Here is a 23,091-nt window from a genome sequence, read left to right as displayed (position 1 = left end):
GATGGAAGAAATCTATCTCTTCTCCGAATTCCCATAACACTTACTTAATACAAGGACTAGTACATAGACTAAAAAGAAAAAAACATTCATTCATTTGGTTTTACCTTTGAACTATGTATTTGCTTTTCAAATGTATGCCTTCTCTCCTTAAATCATTTTAAATTCCTTGAATATGAGAAAACTTTATTATTTTTGTATCACTCTAGCACCTGCCATACATTAAGGATTCAAAAAAGATTTAACTCATCCCTATTATCCTAAGAAAACATGAAAAATAATCCCTTTCCACCCACCACCACCACCATATACACCCAAAGAAGTATAAAGTAATATAGTCCTGTAATCAAGTATAAGGTTTCTAGAGCTGTCTCTCCTCAGTTCCCGTCCTAGACTTGGGCAAGTTCATTTAATCTCTGCTCCCCTTGGTTGTGCCATAGGTAAATCCAATTAATAATAATATTTATCTCAGAGGGCAGTTGTGAGGTTTATGAGTCATACATGTAATGTGCCCTGCTCAAAGTTTAGATAGCAATACGTGTCCTATTCTCTGTCATAACGCAGGTCACACGAAGTCAAGAAGTCAGACATTAGTGAAGGGCTATGATGTAAAAAGGTCACTTCACTCCTCTTACTTTTGAAGCCACTGGTTGACCCAAATTACACATCCTGAGTACCAAGCACGCTAGGCCTATTTAACTGCTGACAAGGACTTTCCCCCAACTGCAAAGGCTTATTGTACCCATCACCCTCTGTCAGAGCTCCTGTCACCCTCAGCAAACATTCTAATTTTGAAAGCCATTCATTTTGAAAAGAATTCCAGGAGCCAGAGCAGCTGAGCTTCATAGCAGTTCTGTCCTCATCAGTACTGCTAATTGCACACGTATTTAGGCAACAGAGGCCTTGTTTATTTTCTCCTTTATTCAACACTGTCATTCGGTGTTTTCAGAGCTGTGCCAACCCCAACACAGGGGGTCCTTGGTCTCCCATGGCCATGCCCCCAACTGGGACCCTGAAGCATTTTAATTGGGCTAGAATATCAATATCAATGAAGGTAGTGACAAGAAAAACCCAGGACCTTGTTGCTCACGATTGTTCACCAGAATCTCCACAAATGCCACCACCCCAGAGCCGACTCTGCCCTCTGAGTCAGGGACTGCCCACCGCCTCGGCTGACCCCCCTCCCTCCCACCCTTCAATCTTCTGCAGCTGGCAGAGGTGAGAGGAAGAGGCACTAATGCTAAAAAATGAAACTTTTATTCTCAATTAATATCTAAAGAAACTCCAATTAAAGGTTTTGTAAGTGGCTCTGAAATAATCAGTTTAATTAACCCCAATTTTCCTTATCCTGCCATCAACACAGATAATCCGCATTAGCAGAGCATTCTGAACACTGGCCAGGGAGAGGGAAGGGCGGCAGCCAGCTGACCACAGATCGGGCGCCACGGTTCATTGCACAGGTGCGTTTCCCAGTCATGTTTTTAGCCTGCTGTAACCTAACTGTGCTTGCACAGTGCTAGCAAGAAAGGGGTTGCAGAGGGAGAATAGGAACTGCAGATGCCAGGAGAGGCCTGAAACAAGGCTGTGGTGTCTCCCTCCTTATCTGGACCTGCTCAGACCAGTGGGAAGCTGAGCTGTGCCAGTTCACCCTGTTACTCAGAAGTGCCCTGTCTTGTTTAGTAGCACGGGGGTAAGATTTGGAGGAGGGAGGACCAGAGACAAGAAACCAACAAAGACCACACAAATTCTCTTGAAAGAAAAATACATATTTTAAAAAAATAGCACCTATGATTTTTTTAAAGTTTAGTTTGCATTTCACTAATAAAGGAAAGAAGGGAAAAGGAGAAAAAATAAGAGAAAAAAATAAAGAGAATTGATTTCTGTCAATGTCCAGGAATCGGCAACATCTGCCCTTGGGGCTTATTTTACGGACACACACAAACAATCTAAGTAGGTATTCTGATTGAGGATATACTAAGTCATCTCCCCCCAGGAATCTGGAGGAATATCAGTAAATTGTCAAAAGAGAGCTCACTGCCACGCCCTGAATGGAAAAAGAAATCTCAGGTCTTTGTCCCTCCCAGGGTTTGCTAAAATGTGCACACTTCGTCTCTCAGCTGACCAGCACCAGGAAAAAATAATGTAGAATCCCTACGGATGGGATATGAGTGCAAATTTCTCCATGAAATTTCCAGATGAGCAGATGACTGCTGCTCTTCCAGAACCTATCCCAGCTGTCCCCTGAACCCCGCTCATGACTGTCACATGGGGCTGCCCTGCGCTGCAGTCGGCTCATTTTCTTGGCTGGTGTTGGGAACAGGAAATTAACTAAAGTCATTTTAAAATTGACTTAATGATTAATTAACTAAAGACATTTTAAAAATTCATTTAAACTCCAGCCAATGTTACTTCTTTTTTTTAACAGAAAAAGATCCATATGTAAACATGGATCCAAAAGACTGGAAATGGTTTAAAAGGTTAAATTCTGGGATAGTACCCGTAGCTCAGTGGGTAGGACACAGCCATGTACACTGAGGCTGGCAGGTTCAAACCTGGCCTGGGCGAGCTAAATAGCCGGGCAGGGTTTGTGGCGGGTGCCTGTAGTCCCAACTACTTGGGAGGCTGAGGCAAGTGAATGGAGTAAGCCCAAGAGGTTGAGGTTGCTGTGAGCTGTGACAGCACAACACTCTACCCAGGGTGACAGCTTGAGACTCTGTCTCAAAAAATAAAAAAAAGTTAAACTCTGTGAAGAAGACAAGTCCATCAGTATTCACATGGAGCCCAGGAACTGTGACAAGAAGCCACTTTACAGATCATTCAGAATGAGAAAACGAACACCGTGCTGAGCAGCTGAGCTTTCCAAGTCCCAGCCTGGCTGCCCGTAGGTGCCCTAGCTCGTGCTGCTGCGACGCTGCCATCAGTATTGCATTTGTATTTTATATGATGTGTCCTTTGTAACATGCGTCCTTTAACTTGCTTCCCACACCCATGTGTCCAAATCCCCTTTGCTGATCCTCCCACCTCCCATGGCCTCTCTGTCAGGACCTCATTTCCCATTAGTCTCCCTGGCGCTGCCAGCAGACCATTCCAAATCCTCCTCTGCCACGGGACAAAGGCTGCACAGATGTGGGGAGAGCTGGCACTGGGAATGCTCACAGCACTGTCATCTGTCCCAGCAGGACGGTGGTTCCTTCTCTCTGAGACCAGAGGCAGAAAAGAAGGGGGCTAAAAAAAAAAAGAAAAGAAAAGAAAGACAAGGCAGAAAAAGAGGGAAGACAAAATAACCCATTGAAATCAGAAAGGAAATGCCTGAGTGAGATTTCTATCAGGAAAAACAGCAGGAGGCCTGGGGTAGGCAAGGGGAGAATAAAAACAAAAGAGCCAAATGTGCAGGGTGGTGAAGACACAAAGCAATAGGAGGGTCCCTGGGAGGGGTAAACTAAGGGGGAGGGAGTGGGGAAATATGGTTGAAAGGAGCTGAAAAGGGGGAACCACAGAGGGGAATCAGCTGGAATCCCCTCTCCCCGTAGTCTCTGCCTGTCTCTGTGGAATTGTTCACTTTCTTCCTTCACCTTGTGTCTCTTTTCAATCCTCTAAATGCTCAAATTCCAGTTTTTCATAAAGGAAAGCAGCGTGCTGTATGTAAGAGAGGAGAAGTCCAAAGGAAGAGGATGCAGGATGAGAGAAACCCAGGCCTCCCGGAGTTCAGAACACACCACACATCTCACGTCACCAAGTCCCCAGACAGCTTTTAAAAGAGCCCTTAGAGGAGAAATCAATGGCTGGTCGGTGTGTCTGGAAGAACAAGATCGCTCAGGACTCCTGTGCAGGAGGTGTCTTCCTGAGGGAGGCCCACACTCCTCACCATAAGTAGCCAATGTGAAGAGGGCAAAAGGGAAGAGAAAGGGCCCAGAGGAGGAAGGGCGCAGTCTGCAACGGAAGGATCAGCCGGGGAGCCACAGACCTCATCCCCGTGCACCCTGAAAAGAGCTGTGGATCCTCAGAACTGTTGCTATTAAAAGCATCTTTACCATCACAGGTCATTGAACAATTTCTCAGATATATATTCTATGAAGTCACAGGATGGATTTAAACCAAATTGTAAAAATAGATAATTAAAACTCGAAGAGATTTGCAGCATTCAGTGATTAGGAGGGATGTCTTCCTTGATGTTTGGCATAGCGCACACATTTTCTTTATTTTTTTCATTTACATGAATTTTAACTGACTTTTTTTTACTACTGCAAATCTGATGCTAATTTATGAATACAATGCCATAATCCTGAGTACATCCTCAAACTCCATCCTCACGGAGGCCTCTTAGAAAAGGCTGTTTATTTTCCCTTTCAAGCCAGAGGAATTCCAGAGTTATCATCCTAACTATGTTAGGAGTTAGGAGAGACTAATGCAATCAACAGGGATCAAATTAACAGGGTGATTAAAGGGTGATACCTGTGGCGGGTTCAAACTCAGCCCCAGCCAAAAAATGCAAAAAAACAAGGTGATCACAGAGTAGAGAAAGGGTAATATTTTCTGAGACCACTATAATTTAAAAGAGTTTCTATAATTTAAAAATATACATATTGTTCTGCAAAGACAGTTTTCAGTTCCAAAGTACAAAGGTTAAAATAAACTAAATCAGCAACTAAAGATATTAAAAACAACCAAACAATTCAACTGAAGTGCGTGGCTTTTCCAGAACAAGGTGAATTATGCTCTCACAGAAGATTTGACATCCATATTCCTGAATAAATGCAAATGATGAGATGGATGTCAAGAATTAAATTGATAATATCTATCAAGTTGATAAAAACTAATTTCAATAAAAATCAATTGCATTTGAGTTTCTATTATTCAGCTACAGCAGTAAAGTGTTAAAAATTGCCAATCAAAAATGCAATGATCCTTGGACTAAAGATCATAATACAATTTTATTTTCAAACAGAAGAGGTGGATTATGCTTAGTCTACTATCTCCACTCTCCTTCTCCCAGATACCTACTGGGCAATTAGAGACCCTGGTGGGGCAGGGAGGGGATAGGATACTTCCTGAGACCTTAGGAACTTAGGAACTGTTTGCCTGGGAGTAAAGTTAGGATAATCACTATAAATCTTGATTTTTTTTCTCTCATGAGCATAAATATTATGCCAATTACTTTATAAAATCTAACCAAAACACTGGGAAAATACCCCCTTCCCTGAAAGAATACATTCCTTTGTGTCCTTCTGTTCTGGCAGAGTGGTACTGTATGACTCAGCCTTTGCAAGAGAATGCAGATTGATGAGAAACTACTCATTTGTATCATTCTGGTCAAATCTCTCAAAGACTGAAGTGCCAGTTGCTTTTGATGCCAGGCAAAGTATTATCATGTGTATACTGATCTGCATTTGGGATTAGAACAGCGGTTCTCAAACTGTGGTCATGACTCCTTTGTAACAACGAAAATACATCTCAGCATTAGGAGGGTTGAAAACCACTGGATTAGAAATTCCAAGTTCTTTGACCTCTGGTTAAAGGTGATTTTAAAGTCTCTATTAGAGGAAAGAGAAAACCCAGGGAAAGTGAAAAGCCTCAGTATTAGAGGAAGATAACCCCACACCATTCATGTCCCTGAGGAAGATTCAGCTAAGCAGGAGGTTTTGTTTTAGTATATAGGTATGTCACAGATACTGTACAGGACCTGCATATGCTTAAAAAAAAAAAGTTATTGCCCTGTATTTTTATTTGCTAAATCTGGATCTCAGCTTAGAATCCAAACCAAAGAAAAACAGAAAAGCAGAACTCTCAGGGATTTCGGGAGAGTTAAAACTTCAGGACATTGCAAGGGTAGGATCCTCATTTTACATTAAAGAGAATAGAAAGTTAGGGAACATGGTAGATTAAATCTGGACACAAATGAACACAGCTCATTCCATCAACCGATAGAGTCTATTTCCTCACCCTTGGAGCCTGGGAGGGCCCTGCGATTTATTTTAGCCAATAGAAGGTAAGTGGAGATAGTGAACTTCCCAGACTAGCTCAGGACATCCGCCAGCTTCTATTCTCACCTCCAGTAACCCTAGGAGCATAATGCTTGGGACAAAAGGTCAGGTGTAGAGAAAGGCTCAGGTGCCCTGGCCTTTGAGCTGAGAGTCTCAAACACATGAGAGCCCATCTTCCACACAGCCTTGTGGAAATGGGAGCTGACTGCAGGCTCCTAAGTGAGACCGAGAGAGACAGCGAACACAGAGAGGGGCCTAGAACTGGGCGCAGGGGGGAGAAGGCTGCCTCTTTAGGAAAGGTAAAGAGAGGGAGAGGTTTGCCTGGGTTGCATGACCACTCAAATGGATGGCAGGTGTCTCCCCTGACTCCAGAGAGAGTAGATGACTATCGAATGGGTTAAGGTATGTGGGGAAACTTTCTGCCTCATTGAGTGAGGGGTTAACTAGAGAGAAAGAACTGGGAATGTTCAAGTAGGAACAGTACTTTAAAACCTAGCTGAAGTAAAACGTGCATGCATATCCAGTGCTCGTCGGAACCTTGTGCAGTCGGAATCCTGAGATTTTTCATATTATGGGAAAAATAACATAGACCCACAGTGGCTTATCCATTGTCCAGGGTGCTAGACATCATCATGGGGAACAGAATAAACCTATGGTGTGTGTGTGTGTAGGGGGCGAGCAGAAACTATGTTACTATTGCTTCCAAGTCTCGCTCAAAGAGGTAAGTTTTTCCCTACGGGGGTGGGATAGTCAGGGGAGTAAGAAGTGCAGGTGCAAGCCCCAGACTCAGCACCAAATAAGCACATCTCACTTATTTAGGTTTCCCAGAGCAGACGGGCTTGGGATTATCCACCCCAGCCTATGGGGAAAAGAAGTCGTCTGATCACGACCACCCTGCTTTTATGAGCTTCCCTTTTCCTAAACCACTCTTTTCACCATAATCTAGGCCCAGGGTTCAAGCAAACTCTTCATAGTGAGAAGATATTGACGACAAGGGCGGTTGAATGCGATTGAGTCTAATACCAATGTCATATGGTCCTTGCGAAGATTAAACAAAGGATGTGTTTAGTACAAGCATTTGACAAATAATACATTTTGATAAATGGTAGCAGGTCCTCTGTACGTGGCTTTACCACAGGACTTGAAACATCTGCCTGTATCTGTTTTAAATTTATTTGTGCACATGATCATATTTTTTCTTTAGCCTGCAATTGCTTGAAAACAATGATGACATTTTATTTGTGGGCATTATGTGACTGTCTATACCCAGCAGCAGTCCCTGGTAAACATTCCACAAATATTTGTGGAATGGGTGAATGAAGGAAGGGTGTAAGACGTTTGATAAATTGTATAAAAAGAGAAGAAAAAATACATGACTCTTTGCTAATATACTCCCTATCTACAGCCTCAACTGGGGTACAAAAAGAGTAGGCCACACATTCACTGTTGGGGCTCAAAGAAAGTCCCCCAGAATCTCCGTGTACCTGTGTCCAGCAGAGTTGGGCTTGTCCACTTCGTCTCACTTACAATTAGCAAAGCCTGGCAGATTTCCCCTGTATTCCTGTTCTTTATTCCTAGAAACACTATACACATGAGAAACTGGATGTAATAGTCCATACTTGGTACTCATCGTGTGTTTATTCTTCTTAAAGGGCTTTTAGAGGATGATGCCACAACATCTAACAGCAAATTAGAAACCCAGTTAGGAAGAGGTCTGGGAGGTGTGACCAGTGACCAGTCACAGGGGACACAAAGTACCAAACAGTTTCAAAAACAATAAAGTGTGACCTGGGTTGAAAACACAAATGTGATTCAAACAGCAAAAAAAAAAAAAAATAGGAGAAAGCAGAACGATGGAAAACATTATGGTCATTAATCCCTAGAATGATGAAATATAAATATAGATTACATAGTTGATCTCAACCAGTTAATTCTCGAAGAAAAGCTTTGGCAAAAGAAAGTGCGTTATACTGGGTTGCATTTGTTTTAGTCCTTTATTATTTAAATTAAATAGCCAAACACATAGCCTACCAAGAGCTCACTATAAAAACCATCTCTATTTGTTGCTAAGTGGTGTGTTCAGGTCTGTAACCACAGCAGGTGGGCAGTGTTTCTGCCACCCTGAAGACATCTTAGATGAAAGGCCACTGAGTGCATGGAATCTATTTCATGGAGAAGTGATCCTTGGTAAGTTCATCGTGCTTACTCACCGTGGTCAAGGATATATTTCACAATCTCCCCATTGCCGGTTTTAGCTGCGTAGTGAAGGAGTGAACAGTGATCTGGTCCCTGAATGAGCAGACTGCCTCCATTTTTATAGCTTTCTATTAGCTGCAAGAGAGACACATGAAAATAAGTTCAGGCGGAATCCGGTACAAGGATAACAGCTAACCGGTAATAACATAAGAGTAATGTAGCAAACCACAAATGTTTCCAACCTCAGAAGACACAGAGGAAAGTCAAAAAGAGATGAAGCGACATTCCTGGACTGTGTCATTACTCAGAGACGGCCAGCGTCTCCCCTGACTCTGGGGAGGGCCTGTGGGTACCGAACAGCCTAAAGAAGCTAAATCATGCTGAATTACTTTTTCTTTTCTGAGCACAAGTCTCTGTCTCAAGGCAGAGACAAGAACCAAAGCTTCCCTGTGTTGGGGCGAGTGAAGGAATAACTACGACTATGAGCAGGAATAGCTTGGTGTCTGGTAGCCAGGACCTTTGCCTGTGCCCTTTCATGTTTCCTCAGCCTCTAATGAACCTAACTCCCAAATATGATGCTGCTTCTCCGTCTCCTGTGTAAGATCACTGCATCCGGCGTCCGCACACATGCACACACAGCTAGAGATCCTTTTCCACCCGGATCTGGAGCCCAGCCTGCAAGCCTTCTGTTCCCCACCCGACACCTACCTAACAAGGCTAGAGATGATCTGAAGAATGAGAACCAAGATGATTCAAAGAATGAAATAGTTTCTAGGTGAGAAAAGACTGGGAAAAAACACAGAATTTTGCAGCCTGAGAATATGGTGGCTAAATGAGGACATGAATTATTGTACATTATATAAAGTGTAAATGAGTCCCTCTTCTCCAAACTGTGCTATATCAGGACAAAAGAGCCTCTGTGAAGCGTCGAAAAGGTAGTTTTCAGATAAATAAGAATAACCCAGCAGGCAATAAGCAGAAAGACCACATTCTATCTCAAGATGTTGGAGGGCACACATTATACATAATCAGACAGCTCGTAAAATGAAAGAGGAGAAACTCAAAGCATGAATTATCGTGTTACGTACCACTGTAGGAAGACTATGGTTAGAAATAATATATAGTTTCACATAGTGGGAGGAGGAAATTAAATGTTCCCAACATTCCCAAGAAATGAGAAATGCCTGAGATGATGAATATGATAATTCCCCTGACCCGATCACCAAAAAGACTGCAGGTCTCGAAACATCACTACGTTCCCCATAAATATGTAGAATTATTATTTGTCAGTTAAAAAACAAAATTAAAAAGGAGGGTCAGATTTAATAAATTAAAACAAATAAATAAAGGAGAGTCAACTCAAAATTCATGCTTTCATTCAAACGCATTCACGTGCCAGAAGCCAGGGAGACAAAGATGAGCGTGATGCAGTCGCCGGCCTCAAAGCCCTCCCAGTCCTCAGGATTACACGGGAATGGAGAGAAATGCCACCACGTTCTCAGAAGGACACCGGGGAATGGAAAGCAAGGGATGGAAAAGGAGCCACAGAAGCCCGCCCAGGATATAGATCAGGAGAAGTAGCAGAATGCACCAGACTTCACCCCTGAACTGCAAGGCAAGACGACAGGAAGGAGCAGCGAACAACTTGCACAAAGTCAAAGAGAATCCTGTTCTGGTCAATCGCTTTGCCGCTCAGTAATAATCCCTCTCTTTGTGGGTTGATCGACAAAGGATATCGGCGTACACGGAATCAGCCTCAGCTGCCTCCATCCTCCCTTGCTGGGCTGCTGTTAGACACCAGGAGCATTAAGGTCGCCCCCGGTACCCTGTCAGCCCAGCTGTCCAGGAGCTACTCCTGAGAGCCTTCCCAGGGGGCCGAGGGGCTCCTGGGAGCTTCTCCTCTCTAGCCTCGCCTCCTCCAAACACCACACACGTGCAGTTTGTTTAATATTTAATACATAGATGCTTTCTACACAGAAGAAGGAAGTGAAAGAAGATGGAGAAGAGAAAGAGGGGAAAAAGTACTTGGGAAGGAAAAGACAGAAAATAATACAAGAGAGAAAAGACTTAAGCCTCTATATTTCACCTCTCAGTAAATACGGTGTAAGTCATTGCTTAGTCATTCAGGAAATGATAATAACAGAGACTCCAATAAGACAGTAATTCTAATAATCTTCTTGCAGGTATCCCCCCCGCCCCCCGCAAAAGGTGTGATAATATGCCCAGGAATCTGCGAAATAGTTGCCTAAACTAAAAGCATATAGAAAATAAAATGAGATGGTTTCAAATGGACAGTGCTTTACAAAATGTTCTGGCTTGGAAGCTCTCCAGGGCAGGGATCAGTCTCAGTCATGCCTGCACTTCCCATAGGACCTAACATAAGAGCTTGCAGGGACAGAATGGATGGTGTTGGTTAATCCACTGGTGGGAAATGGCACTGAAATCATTGGTGTACTTAGAAAGCACTTCCCCTTGCTGCTTAAGAACTCCTGGTGGCCCTGCCATCTGCACAGTGACACAGCTACTATTTTCAGAATGATGTATCTACAGGTGACAGTTAATCAAGATGTTTGCAACCTTCCCACCATTTGTTTCCTTCTAACAACCTGTTACAAATATAATACAAATGCTGCTTAGTTTATCCAACAAATGAACTTAAAAAGGTGGGGGGGAGATATTACTTCTCAGCTGTCTTTTAAGGATTTTGGCACCTGACTCCATGGACTGAGCAGCGAGGTGGAGCGTGGCCCTTAAGTAGTCAGCATCGTTACAGGGCAGATCAATGCCGGGCGGGGGGTGGGGGGTCCTGCAGGGATGTCTGGAAGTATGGGACCAAGCATGGTTTTAGAACACTCATAGACGACGTGTCCTTAATAACAAACATTTGTATTTTTACCATGTTTACCTGTTTAAAAAAAACAGATTAACACTATAATAGTATGAATAAAATAGCTAACATTTTAGAGCCCCTTCTACATAATAGGAATAGTCTCAATAGCTTCCCATCTATTATTAAATTCACTCTTAATAAAAAAAACCGAAGACAGAGGTAATATCATCCTACTTGACAAACAAAGAAACTGAGGCACAGAGAGACTTAAACAATTGCACAAAAATCACACATAGAGTGAACGGCCAAGCCAAGATCTGCGTTCAGGCAATCTGACCTCAGAATTTATGTCCACTGTTGAGGTGGTGGTGAGAGGGTGGCCAATTCCTTCTGAACTAAATTCACCAGGAAATATTAGCACGAATTAAAGTGTTCAAAGTAGATGAGACAGAGGAATTACTTTTGATTAACTGTGCTCGTCCAAGGATAAAACTATAACAACGGATGTGTAAGCTCTGTCCTAAATTGCATTCTTGGAAGTTGCTATCCAGGTAATTCTTACAGATGCAATCACTTTAATGCTCTCTGAGAAATCTAAAAAGAAATCTTTAAATTCTTCAAATGTCAGCTTTCAGAGAGCAGGAACTCGGGGTCGTGTGCGCACTGCGTCCTGTGGGCATGCAGTCCATTTTAACCAATATAGGCAAATACCATGGTTCTCTCATCCCCTCCCTTTGCTGTTATGAAATGCAGAGCTCCTCTTCCCTCTTCTTCCCTGCTCAGTTCTCAAAAGAGCATCCTTCCTCTTCTACTCTACCAGTGGAGGTGGGGGTGAGCAATCAATGATATACGAGAACATAAAAATTTGGCGAGAGAATGATACTGATACAACGGTCTTAAAGAATCACCCGAGTTTTGGTAGAAGGATATCTTACCTTCATAAGATCACCAGCTATTACTGCCTGCAAAATTGCTGTGAAAGACAAAAGAGAGATGTCCCATTAGTAGAAGACCCCTCTCATTAAAATGCTACAAAAGGTTGGATCCATATTTTGGAGAACTAATCTACATTTGGGGGAGAAACCAGGGAAGGAGACAAACTTGGTCAAGCAGACTAAGGCCCCCGTTCCAGCCCTTCCCTGCCCAGGTGCCCATCCCATACATCTTTCTAGAGCCTGTGTATCCCCCCACCAGTCCTGGCACAGAAAAGATATCGTGAAATTTGAAGTCACGCAGATTGGGTTCAAAACCTAGCTCTGACACTTAAAGCTGTGGGACACTGGGTGAATCATTTAACTCCTCTGAGCCTCAGTTTCCACATTTGTCAAAGAGCACATTTAAACCTTGTAGGAGGGTTAAAAGGAGCCGTGAAGTCTTCTGAATGTCCCTGATCCAGCCACTCTTGTGAGGGGTGCCTAATCATGAGGACACCGGCTTTCTTCTTTCTAGTTCCTTCTACTTTGCTCCCCTGGGGTTTAAAAATCATCAGTATTTTTGTTTGTGTGTTCTGTAATGATAAAGAGTTATCTGCTGCCACAAATATTAAGAGGACCAGAGACAGCAAAGAGGAAAGAAATCTATTTGTAATTACATTCCAGAGAACATGATCATGTGTTTGGTGTCTAATTCATTGGAGACTCTTACAGAAAGAAAGTGAAAGAAAACAGATAAATTGATATGTAGCATTGGGGGAAAGAAGAAAAGAGTCTAACGGTTCATGCATGCCATGAGGGATGTGGAAGAATGAGAAAATATGACTGAGAAAGGGCAATTAGAACATAGGGGTGGCCAGCGGCAATCACGATTCCTAAAGGCAACTATTGGCATCAAGTTGGAAATGGTCCTTTTGGAGGAATACCTTGATTTTGAAGCTACTAAAAAATGGATTATTTTAAGGCTTTAGAGTCACAAGGTTTTAGAAGAAAAATAATTTAAACATGTTTTGCAAAGTGACATTTTACTCTTATTTGAATAGTCTTTCATAGAGAGTGAGATGGAAGGGCAGTGTTGTGCCTCAAAGTCCCTGGAGGGCACTGAACAAAACCCTCAAAGATTTATGTTGAGCATTTACGATGCGCCATAAGCAGGTTCCATGCTCTTGTGAGACCCGGGCTGAGTGCCTTCGCTTTGACCAAAGCAGAAGCTGTGCAAATGTACAGAGATGAGGAGGGCTACTCAGACTTGGGAGGAAGGAAGAGGCAGGACTGAAGAATGCAGAAAAGAGAGAGAGGAAAGTGACAAGCTGTTAGTGACACACTCTTTCCATCCCCTGTGCGTCCTAACACCAAGCTTTGCACATGGTCAGTGCAAAGCAATTAGCTGCTGAACTGCCTGAGGAGAGAGTGAAGGCAGAAAAAGCAAGAAAAGCAGACAGACGAAAATAACAGGGAATTATTAAACAGCGTGTGTCAAAAGAGCCTACTGGAACACGCTGGCCTACATGAGGTTTGGAGTGAGAGTCAGAGTGAAGGGACTCTCTGGGGCACTGAGCCACACAGACCAGTGAGCACTGTAACTCCTGCCCCATGTCTGGCCCCAGCCCCTGTCCAGTGCCTTGGTGAGCTCACCGAGCAAACAGCTCTGCTAGGCCCCCCAGGCCTGTGGACAGGGAATCCCGTGGTCAGCTTTACAGGGTGTCAAACAGCCTGTAGACTAAGTCTAATTCTCAACCCTGCAATTTACTGGAAACTTACATTTAGAAAGTTATTCAATCTTTTTGGACAAAGTATTTCATTTTCAAGTGAAGTTAACACCTACATTACTTACGTCTTTGTAATGAGGATAAAATTTTAAAAAGCACTTTACACTTTTTAGATATGTTTTATAAGCAGAAGTAGTTTTCAATATCTTTGCGATTGTACATAAGTATGTGAAGACGACTTGTGGACATTTCATGATTCTACCCATAGGGGTCAAAGTGTCATGTGAAGTTGAACAGACACATCTCTGTAAATATGTACCCATCAGATGACAGCGTAGATAAAGAAACTGACGAAACTGATGGGGTGAAATTTATTCCCAAGACATGAATCCCACGTCGGAGGAAGGAAAACGAGAGGCTGGAGAAAGTGCAGCTGGGCCTCCCTATCCTTGGGTTCTGCATCCACAGATTCAACCAAACTCAGGTGAACAATCTTTGGCAAAAAAACACCAATAAGGATAATAATATGATATTAAAATAATATAAATAAAAAGACACTACAGCAACTATTGACATAGGATTGGGATTGCATTCAAGCATTATAAGTAGTCTAAACATGCTTTAAAACATGTGGGAGGTCATATGCAAAGTTCACACCATTTTATACTATGCACTTGACCATCCTTGGATTTTGGTATCTGGAGGGGTTCCTGGAAACAATTCCAGGGGACACGGAGGGACAACGGCATGGGCAGTCATGGGTCTGGGAGAAACAGGTTAGATTCTATGCTGTGACATGTTCTCTGGTCTGAAGCAGATGACCCATCATTAAAAAGAAATCAGGTTAGGGAAATTGCATGAGGAGGAAGTTAATACAAAGCCTTGTAATTCACACAGAAGTTCAAAAGCAGCAGCACCGTCTGTGTTTCCAAAACCACAGTGAAACAGTTCTCAGAATTAAAAGTTAGAAAAAAGAGAGAGAGAATAAAAAAAACAAGATTGAGGGGAACAGGAAGGAAGAGAGAGAGAGAGAGAGACAGGAAAATGAAGAGACAGAAAAATGAATTCATTAACTTAAAGCACTTATGGAATAAAATCTGGTACAAATAAGAAATAAATTAAGATGATGCAAGAATTCTTGGAGACAGAGTCTGTTTAAGGACCACTAAATAAATAATAAACATGGGAGAGGCTGGTTTAAAACTTATTGGCTGGATGTGGAGTTCAGAGAGGGCTTCTGAAGCCAGGTAAAGTGTAAGCCTCTATAATAAGCAGAATTAACTGGTAAAGAATGTGCAGAAAATCTCTGGAAGACGAAGGAAGGTAATGGACAAAGACATGGGAATTAAGACATGGTTCACAGTGTCTGGGAACCTTCGGAGAGCACTGTCACACCTGGGGTGGAGATTCGTCTCAGGTGCTGTGCTGTGGAGTTCCGCAGGGACCACTCCAGTGAGTCCCTCTTAGGCCGTGATAAGGCACTTGAATTTTATCCTGATGGTGATGAGAAGCTATTGAAGAGCTATAAGTAAATCAAGGGAGCATATAAATGTGCTTAAGCACACCAGTGTGATTATGCTCTCCCCTTCTGGAAACAGAGTTATGTCCTGTTCCTTGCTTGTTTTCTCCAAATAGCCACCATTAAGCCTCTTTCAACTTCCACCCCATGTCAGTGGCAAGCATTATAATTTATGTTTGTTGCTTTCCAACAGTCTCCCAGTTTGAAGTCCTCACGAATAGCTATAGGATCAGAGAACAGAATCATAACCACAAATAATTTCCCATTGTACTGGATGTGGAGAATATGAATATTTATTTTTAAGTCAAGCATTCCACCCAAGGGTAGCTATTATGCAAACATTATTAGGAGCAAGGCTCACTTCTCTCTCCTGATTAATGTCCTTCCCTGTGAGCACTGTTGTTTAAGCTTTCTTCTGCATAAAGAGAGCCTGAATCCATTAGCATTCAACTCCAGATAATAACCTTCAGAAAGATCAAGCTTAAAAACAAATAATGAGTCGTTACGACTGCAATATCATTTTTCATAGTTTCTAGAGCTCTCTGCTTGCCTTCTTGCCTCTCCCCAAACTCCATCGTGCTAAGGAAACAATGCTCCCAAATTCCGAGGAGAAAGGGCAATCAAATTGTTAATGGGACATAAAGGTTACTGGGTAGATGAATAATAAGTTTCCAGGAAAATTAAATCACAGAAACTTATGTAGTAAGACAAGAATTTAAAGGGGTAGACAACTGAGAAATTTATCATTTTTAGACGTTAGAAGTGGAGTCATTAGTCTATATAACACAGTTTATTTTCCTTCAGCATTATGTTTTCAAATGTTTCACTGTCTAGTTCACATCCCAAGATAGAGATCTGGGACTGAGAAGCCAGGACTGCCAGGAGGGAACTGCTGTCTCTCTTCTCACAGCCTTTCCTTCCTCGGGTCTGGAGCCTGCGAGTGTAGATGGGCTCAGACTGCCATGTATGGAAGGAGAAGACAGTTTCTGTCACAGGGAATCAGGAAAGGGAGACGACAGTTTCTAGGAGCTGAATGTTTGTATCTCTCCGAAATTCATTGTGCAACTTAATCTCCATTGTGCTAGTATTAAGAGGTGGGGTCTTCTGGAAACTGAGGATGGGGAGACTTCATAAAAGGGACTAATTCCTTTGTAAAGGAGCCTTTAGCGAGATTCCTGGCCCTTCTGTCTCCTCCTCCACGTGAGAGCGCTGCATCTGAACCCTTTTTTGCTTTTTCACTGTGAGAGGCTGCAGCAAGAAGGTGCCATCTTGGAATCAAAACGCAGGCGCCTACTGGACACCAAATTTGCGGGCACCTTGATCTTGGATTCCCCAGCCTCCAGAACCATATGGTATAAATTTCTATTATTTATGCATGATCAAGTCAAAGGTACTGTGCTACAGCAGCAGGAACCCCCCTCCCACCCCAGGCTCCCACCAAACCAAGCCCGATAGCAGGTGGTGAGAACACAAAAGTACATAAAGCAAACTTGATGCAGTTTACATTTCACTCTCACGAAGATTACATTTTGCTCGTACAGTTTGGAGCTTACATTTTGCAAGAATTCCAAAACAGGATCTGGCTTAAAAATTAGGAAGAGATATATTTGTAATGGAGTCTAGAGTCAGACTTCCCGGGTTTAAATCAAGTGAGTTTCCTTAACTAGCTATGACTTTGGGTCAGGTAGTTTATCTAGCCTCAGTTTTCTCTATTAGAAAAAGTGAAGATTGAAAACAGTTATTCTGAGTTTCTGCCTTGTAAATAGGTTCAAGGTACAGAGGACCTGATCACGTGGCCATGTGTATAAAATACCAGTACTGAAAAGCCCAGAAAAAGAACCATTTTAGACTTAGGTAGAATTTGGCATATGACTACTTCAGACGGTAGTTTAAGGTTGTGATTCCTGCTTTGCACATGTAAATATTTAGGAATAAAAACGTATTCAGTATTTAGTAAAATTACATACATGTCTGTGATACTCCATATGTCAACTGAAATAACTACATTAGCATGTGTAAAATGGAATCACAACTCTAAGAAATTATGTATTTTTAAAAGTTTAATCTTTCATATTCAATTATTTTCCAGCTTTTAAAATAATAGTCTGTATCCACAATAATTAATAATTAAAAGTAAAAAACTTGAAAAGTAATAGTCTATCACCAAATTGTTTGTTACCTACTCATGCTAACAGTCACCTAATTCTTGTAAACATTAGAGAAGAAAAAATGGCTAGTGGAGACCTAGGGGGAAAATTAGTCGGCTCATTATAAACACATCTGGCATTGCCAAGGTCTGCCCACGTTTTACTCCTAAATATTTCCATGGGTTAAGCACGAATAGCAACTTTAAACCCTCACTTCAGTTGTATTCTGCATTCTAGAGCATATTGGGCTTGGTCCAGCCACTCCATAGATGAGAAAACTGGGGGTTGAAAGCTGGACTGCCCATTCCAGGATCACCCGGGCAGCCGGCTATCCAGCAGAGATGGAGGACTCCTGTTTAATTAACTTACCACCCCTGCCACCATCACACATGATTTCTCCAGTTTCTCCTTCATTTTAACTTGGAGTAAGTTGGTCAGAACTAGCCTCCGTCTAAAAGTTTCATGAACACATGACCCATAAGATGAAGCAAATTTATGGTTTTGAACCCCAACTCTTTGTGAGTCAAGGAAGACACAGAATACTGAGCAAACCTTGGCAAATGTTACTCTGATAGTTCCCGAGTCGTCATACTTTCCCTTTATTCAAAGTTCCTTCCCGCATGGCCGACCAGATAGCTGTACCCTCAGCGGACCCAGAGCTCCCTTCTCTGAGATCCATGTTTGTGTGCAGCTTTTCCTGTATTTACCTTATCAGAAACATTCTGTCCAATTTCTACTCTGTGAGCTGCCAGCCACAGTACAGGAGCAACCAACTGTGAAGGCTTAGCTCACAAAAACGGAATTTAGTGTCATCGTCAAGCACGGCAGAGGTAATCTGACCCAGATGTGATGGTATGAATAACCACTGTGAATTCGGCATAAATGGGAGGCAGAGCAGGAAAATAGCTGCAATTAATATTATTCTATTTATCCATAGTGAGACAAGTCCAAGATGAAGTGAGAAAAAGGAGAAATTAGATATTTCTAAGGACCTCTGCATTTTAAGCGAGGTCTTGGGGAGTTTTTGACCATCAGAAACAAGATATGTGATAAGTTATTTTATACAATACAAACTTAAATATTAAGATTTTTTTAAGTTATCGAACAGATTCAAGATCATTCTCACGACATGCAAATTTGCCTCAAAATTCTTGATTATTACAGAACAAACCATTTCAAAACATGGTTTAAAGCATAATTATTTATTTTTCTAAAAAAAAAAAAAAAGCCTGCATTTTGGTGAGGATTTTGCAGAGATCATTGTCTGCACTAGACTTGGCATCAGGAGGGTCTGCTCCACTGAGAACTCACAGATCTACCTTCCACATGATCATACACATGGCTGGCTACTGGGTCTGCCTTCAGCTGTGAGTCGTGGCTCCTCTCCTGGGGACTTCCCATGGGCTATTTGGGCTTCCTCATAAAATGGTGGCTGGGTTCTAAAAGCAACCACCCCAAGACAGCCCAGGGGAGGTCACCTTGCCTGGCCTTGGAACTCATAAAGAATCATTTCTGCTGAAGTCCTACATTTTCCCATATTCAAGAAGAGGGACACAGACTTTACATCCCCACAGCTCAGCAGAAAGAGTATCAAAGTTACACTGCAGGGTGAGACTGTAGGATGGGAGATAACGCCGTGAATGTTAGAAAGCTCAAACTGTCACGTCATACACTTGCACTGTGAGGTACTTGGGGTGGGAGGTTGGCGCTGACTTTACCGGCTAGTGTGAGGAAATGACCATGACCAACAGCCTTCGTTGCCTGTGTCACTTAGGGAACATATTACACACACAGCGTCATTTGTTTTGTGTCATGAGTATGTTGGCAGAAAAACAAAAAAGGCTGAGAACCTTTTTTATTGGAATGAGCAGCCTTTTAGAGCAGAGGAAAGACTGGTGAAGAAGAAGCAGACAAGCCGTGCTTGATAGACCAAATTAGAAACTCTCCCTAAGATGAGTCCTGCCCCTAATCTCTCCTGAAAAGTCAGATGTGAGGAACAGGCTCCCCAGATCCCTTCCCCTTGTTCCTTCTGCAGCCAAACTCACTGAACCCTGGACCTACACCCCTTACATCCTGCCTGCCTGCTTTTCCTCCATGACTGAAATATGGGATGGAGGGCACAGAGCATATGTCTTACACTGCTCACCGGCTCATCACCTCTGAGATTAATCCATCAGTGACATCAACAGGCCATTAAATACCACAGGGTCTTACCTCCAAACACTGCCTGTGCCAAATCCATCTTAGCATGTGTAACCATAGATGGAAGACAGAAATGGGTTTTGTTTCCCTCTAATGACAGAGCTAATCCCCAAATTCAATTAGTTCCTGCTAATTAAATGCATGAATATATATAGGTTCTTTCCATCTGCTGCAGCGATCCCTTTGAAGCTCCTTCAGCATGGAAGAGGTTTTCTGTTTGGAGAAAAAACAAACAGCCCCCATCTAGTGTTCCCTCCTGGCAGAAAACCTCTACCCTGCTGCCAGAGGACCAGGATATGCTCCCTTCCAAAGTACTCGGTTCCACTTCTTTGATTCACCCCTGGAATCAGCTATACACAGTGCAGGGACCAGATGTCTCTCCAAAGCACCCCATTTGTTTCCCAGCTGTTGTGAAATTGTTTGTTGTTCCACGTGTCTAAGTTACATCTCTGCAACTAAGCCATAAACATGGGGACAATGTTTTTAAATTTTTTTGGTTTGTTTTACCCAAACTACATCTTTAATTAAAAATGATTTAGTACAGGAAATACACAAAGTACTTCATAAATACTTAGTTGATCCTTATGGCCTTATGGCGCTTCAAGTTGGACTATCATGTCAACATACTCTGAACTTTGGATTAAGGAAGATGTTTTAGGGAATGAGAAAAAGCCCACTTTTCTCACCCTTGCTATTTCTCACACTCAATTTTGGTGCTGCAAGTATCTTCAAGACCTTTGGAGACACCAGTGTCATTTATGAATTGGAAGGAAATACCATTTGGGTGATGATGTTATACAAGTCTTAGTAAAGTAAATTTCATGGGTTAATTAACCTGCTATGAGCACTGGGTTGGCAAAAACAAGTTCACAGGTTAAGGGGCCAACAAAGTTCACACTCTTCCACAATCATAGGCTGTTGTTACTTCCAGCCAGCTGGGAAACATATGTACCAAAGGTCACGATGGGAACCGGCAGAAGTTCTTGGAAATTTTTTCTTGCCGGTCTGTACAACTCAATATTTTCTCTAGTGATAAATAAATATCATCATCCTTAGATGCAATGAATCAACATATTTTATATAGTACCACCATCTGAAATTATATAAACTATTCCTTTAAAACCAGAAAAATAAAAATTCTAGGTATTACAAAAGCCTATTGCCTACTTTTGTTCCTTAAATATCAAGCTTGCACAAAGAGGGAGGCTATTTTTCATAATTACAAAAGGTTTAAATCTGATTATACCTTCCTAAATTCATGAACCCAAAATAATTACAGCATACAATAATGCTCTTTCCACTTCTCAACATTTGGCTAAAGTAATACATATTAGGATGCTTAGGATGTTGCAAACTGATTTAGCCGAGTAAAAGAATGAATTCTAGTATTCTCTGAAGGTTCTTCCTCCCTAGCCTGTTGAGAGAATTTAATTTAGATTGACTACCTTTGTTTATTTTTGCCTTCCTGGCATTTCAATGATAAAGTTACACTCCTGAGAAGGGTAAGAGAGCGGAATACTAATAGACGAGAAGGAAGTACAAGAAAAAGAGGGCTGCTGGTGACCTGAGCTCTGATGACTCCCAGAGAAGCCTGAAGATGGCATCAGGGCTTGGGCTTGGCCCCTTCCCCCAGCATCAGGCTGGCGTTCTTCCAGTGATTGGTCTCCTTGAATGCACTGCATATAATTTAGCAGTGTCCTTCAGGACACTTGAGAGGAACTCGGGTTGAAAAAGTGTGCTTATATTTCACTCAGTGATAGCTGTAAGCAGGTCTGCTGCGGCCTGAGAGTGACGGATGGTTATTGGGTTTAACCAAACATCAAGATTGCATGGAAATGGTGCCTGCAGCCAGGAGCCAAGTACAGATGAGCAGGTTCCACAGCTCAAAGAGAAGACAGCCTTATGGGTCATCTGGTCATCAAGATGCACATTAAGTTCTTTATCAGTGCCCTGCAGCCAACTGACCTCTGTGTTTAACTGAGAAGAAGAACAGAGCTGGCCAAAGCACCCCACACTTGAACTGAACGCCAGAGAGGAGTGAATATGGCAAAGTTCATGTTTGGGGACATATGCCAGCAACACGCACAGTCGCAAAAGTATACAATATGTTTTAAAAAGATACAATTTCTAGAACCTGCCCTCAGTCATGTAAAGATAGATAATTCATATTTGTACCTCAGTTATAATAGAACACTAATTTTGAATCTTCTCCATCGAAGCATATGACAGGCATTAAAAGAAAGAGTAGAAACATTAAAGATTTTATTTCAAAAAAGTGAAAAATAAGTCTTAACTTCTACTACAGCATCATGCTACATTGATTAAGCAACATCATCAAGGAATAGTTACCAGGTAAATGGTTAGTTCTGAAGATATGCTCAAGATGTATCACATAAAATAAAAAGGTTTCAAAGCACCAGGACGTCTTCAGTGACATTTATCAAACAGCACATTGTCCAGAAATAAAATAAAGAGTAAACTTCCATTCTTCCCCTTCACAGGAATTCACATATTCTTATGAAAGGAAAGAGCATCTAGAAAGTCAACACATGGAAACTTGTACAACTACACGTAGCCCCTGATTGCTGAAGAAATAGAAAGGAGATGCAGAAAATCATTTCCTCAGGAAGAACAAGAAAGTGTCCAAAACGTGAAGATGTGGATTGGCAGAAGGTGGAAGGAGGGTTTTCTGTGGAGAGGAGCAGAAAGCCTGGAGACACAGAGCAAGAAGGGAAAAGCAATTTGACAGTGGGGAGGTCTGAAATGTGGGTGAGGAGAAACGATTCAAGAACTGGGGAAGGGATGCTGAGCCAACACCCTCCAGGACCCAGAGAGGACGGTGAGGCTAAAGACATTTTCCCCAAGCCCCGTATCCATGATGTCACTGATAATCATTCAGAGACTTTATTTTGGAATATAACTTTGAAAAAAAAAAAAGAATATATCCTTGACCAAAATGATAACCCTACTCCTCAAAGGTAAATAAAAATTTAAATATATAGCAAAATGATCACTGGAAAATCAGACGTCTGAAGAAGGAGGGCTTAGGGTGGCCATGATACCTGAGAACGAGCAGAAGCTGCAGGTTGCTCGAGGAGGACCGGACACCAGAGCGGCTCAGAGGGGGGAAGCTGACAGTGAACAGAAATGCAGATGGTTCAGTGGTTGCCTTCACTTGCTAGGGTGACAGGGGAGATGGAACTGTTACCAGATGGGGCAAATTGAGTAGATTCGGGAGGATCACAAACTCTGTTTTCAGTAAACAATGAGGTTTTTCTTTATCAGGAGAGAAGCTGGAAGCTGCACAGTTGGATAGTAACGTATTTGTTACCTTGTTAAGGAAAGCAACCAGTGCGGATCTGCCACACTTATACTCACACAGAGGACTTTATTTCCATTGGCAAAGTGGTCTGTGGCAAGATGTGGCAATAGCAGCCACACCTGCTGTCATCATAAATAGATAGGCACTCCATGCCCTTACATGTGCTCCTTAAAGAGCAAGTCGGAGGTATGCCCAAAACACTTCCCCAGAAATCAGAGTGGCGTTTTTGGTATTCCTCATGTGCTACATTGCCTGG

The 23,091-nt window shown here is 42.3% G+C and overlaps 1 protein-coding gene across 1 annotated transcript in view; it reads right to left on the bottom strand.

Annotated features, from left to right (window-relative positions):
• DGKI (diacylglycerol kinase iota) overlaps positions 1-23,091 on the bottom strand; it is a 419,366-nt gene that overhangs the window by 11,198 nt on the left and 385,077 nt on the right. Inside the window, exons 29-30 of the mRNA XM_023514207.1 lie at positions 11,940-11,977; positions 8,189-8,309 (exon numbers count right to left, since the gene is read on the bottom strand). Coding sequence (XP_023369975.1) covers positions 8,189-8,309; positions 11,940-11,977 — 159 coding nt within the window. The remainder of the gene's footprint in view (positions 1-8,188; positions 8,310-11,939; positions 11,978-23,091) is intronic.

Source organism: Otolemur garnettii, unplaced genomic scaffold (genome assembly GCF_000181295.1).
Source record: "Otolemur garnettii isolate 467f Iridium unplaced genomic scaffold, OtoGar3 scaffold00049, whole genome shotgun sequence".
Classification (NCBI taxonomy): Eukaryota; Metazoa; Chordata; class Mammalia; order Primates; family Galagidae; genus Otolemur; species Otolemur garnettii.
The sequence above is the reverse complement of the archived record's forward strand: the minus strand, read 5'-3'. Positions and strand labels throughout refer to the sequence as shown.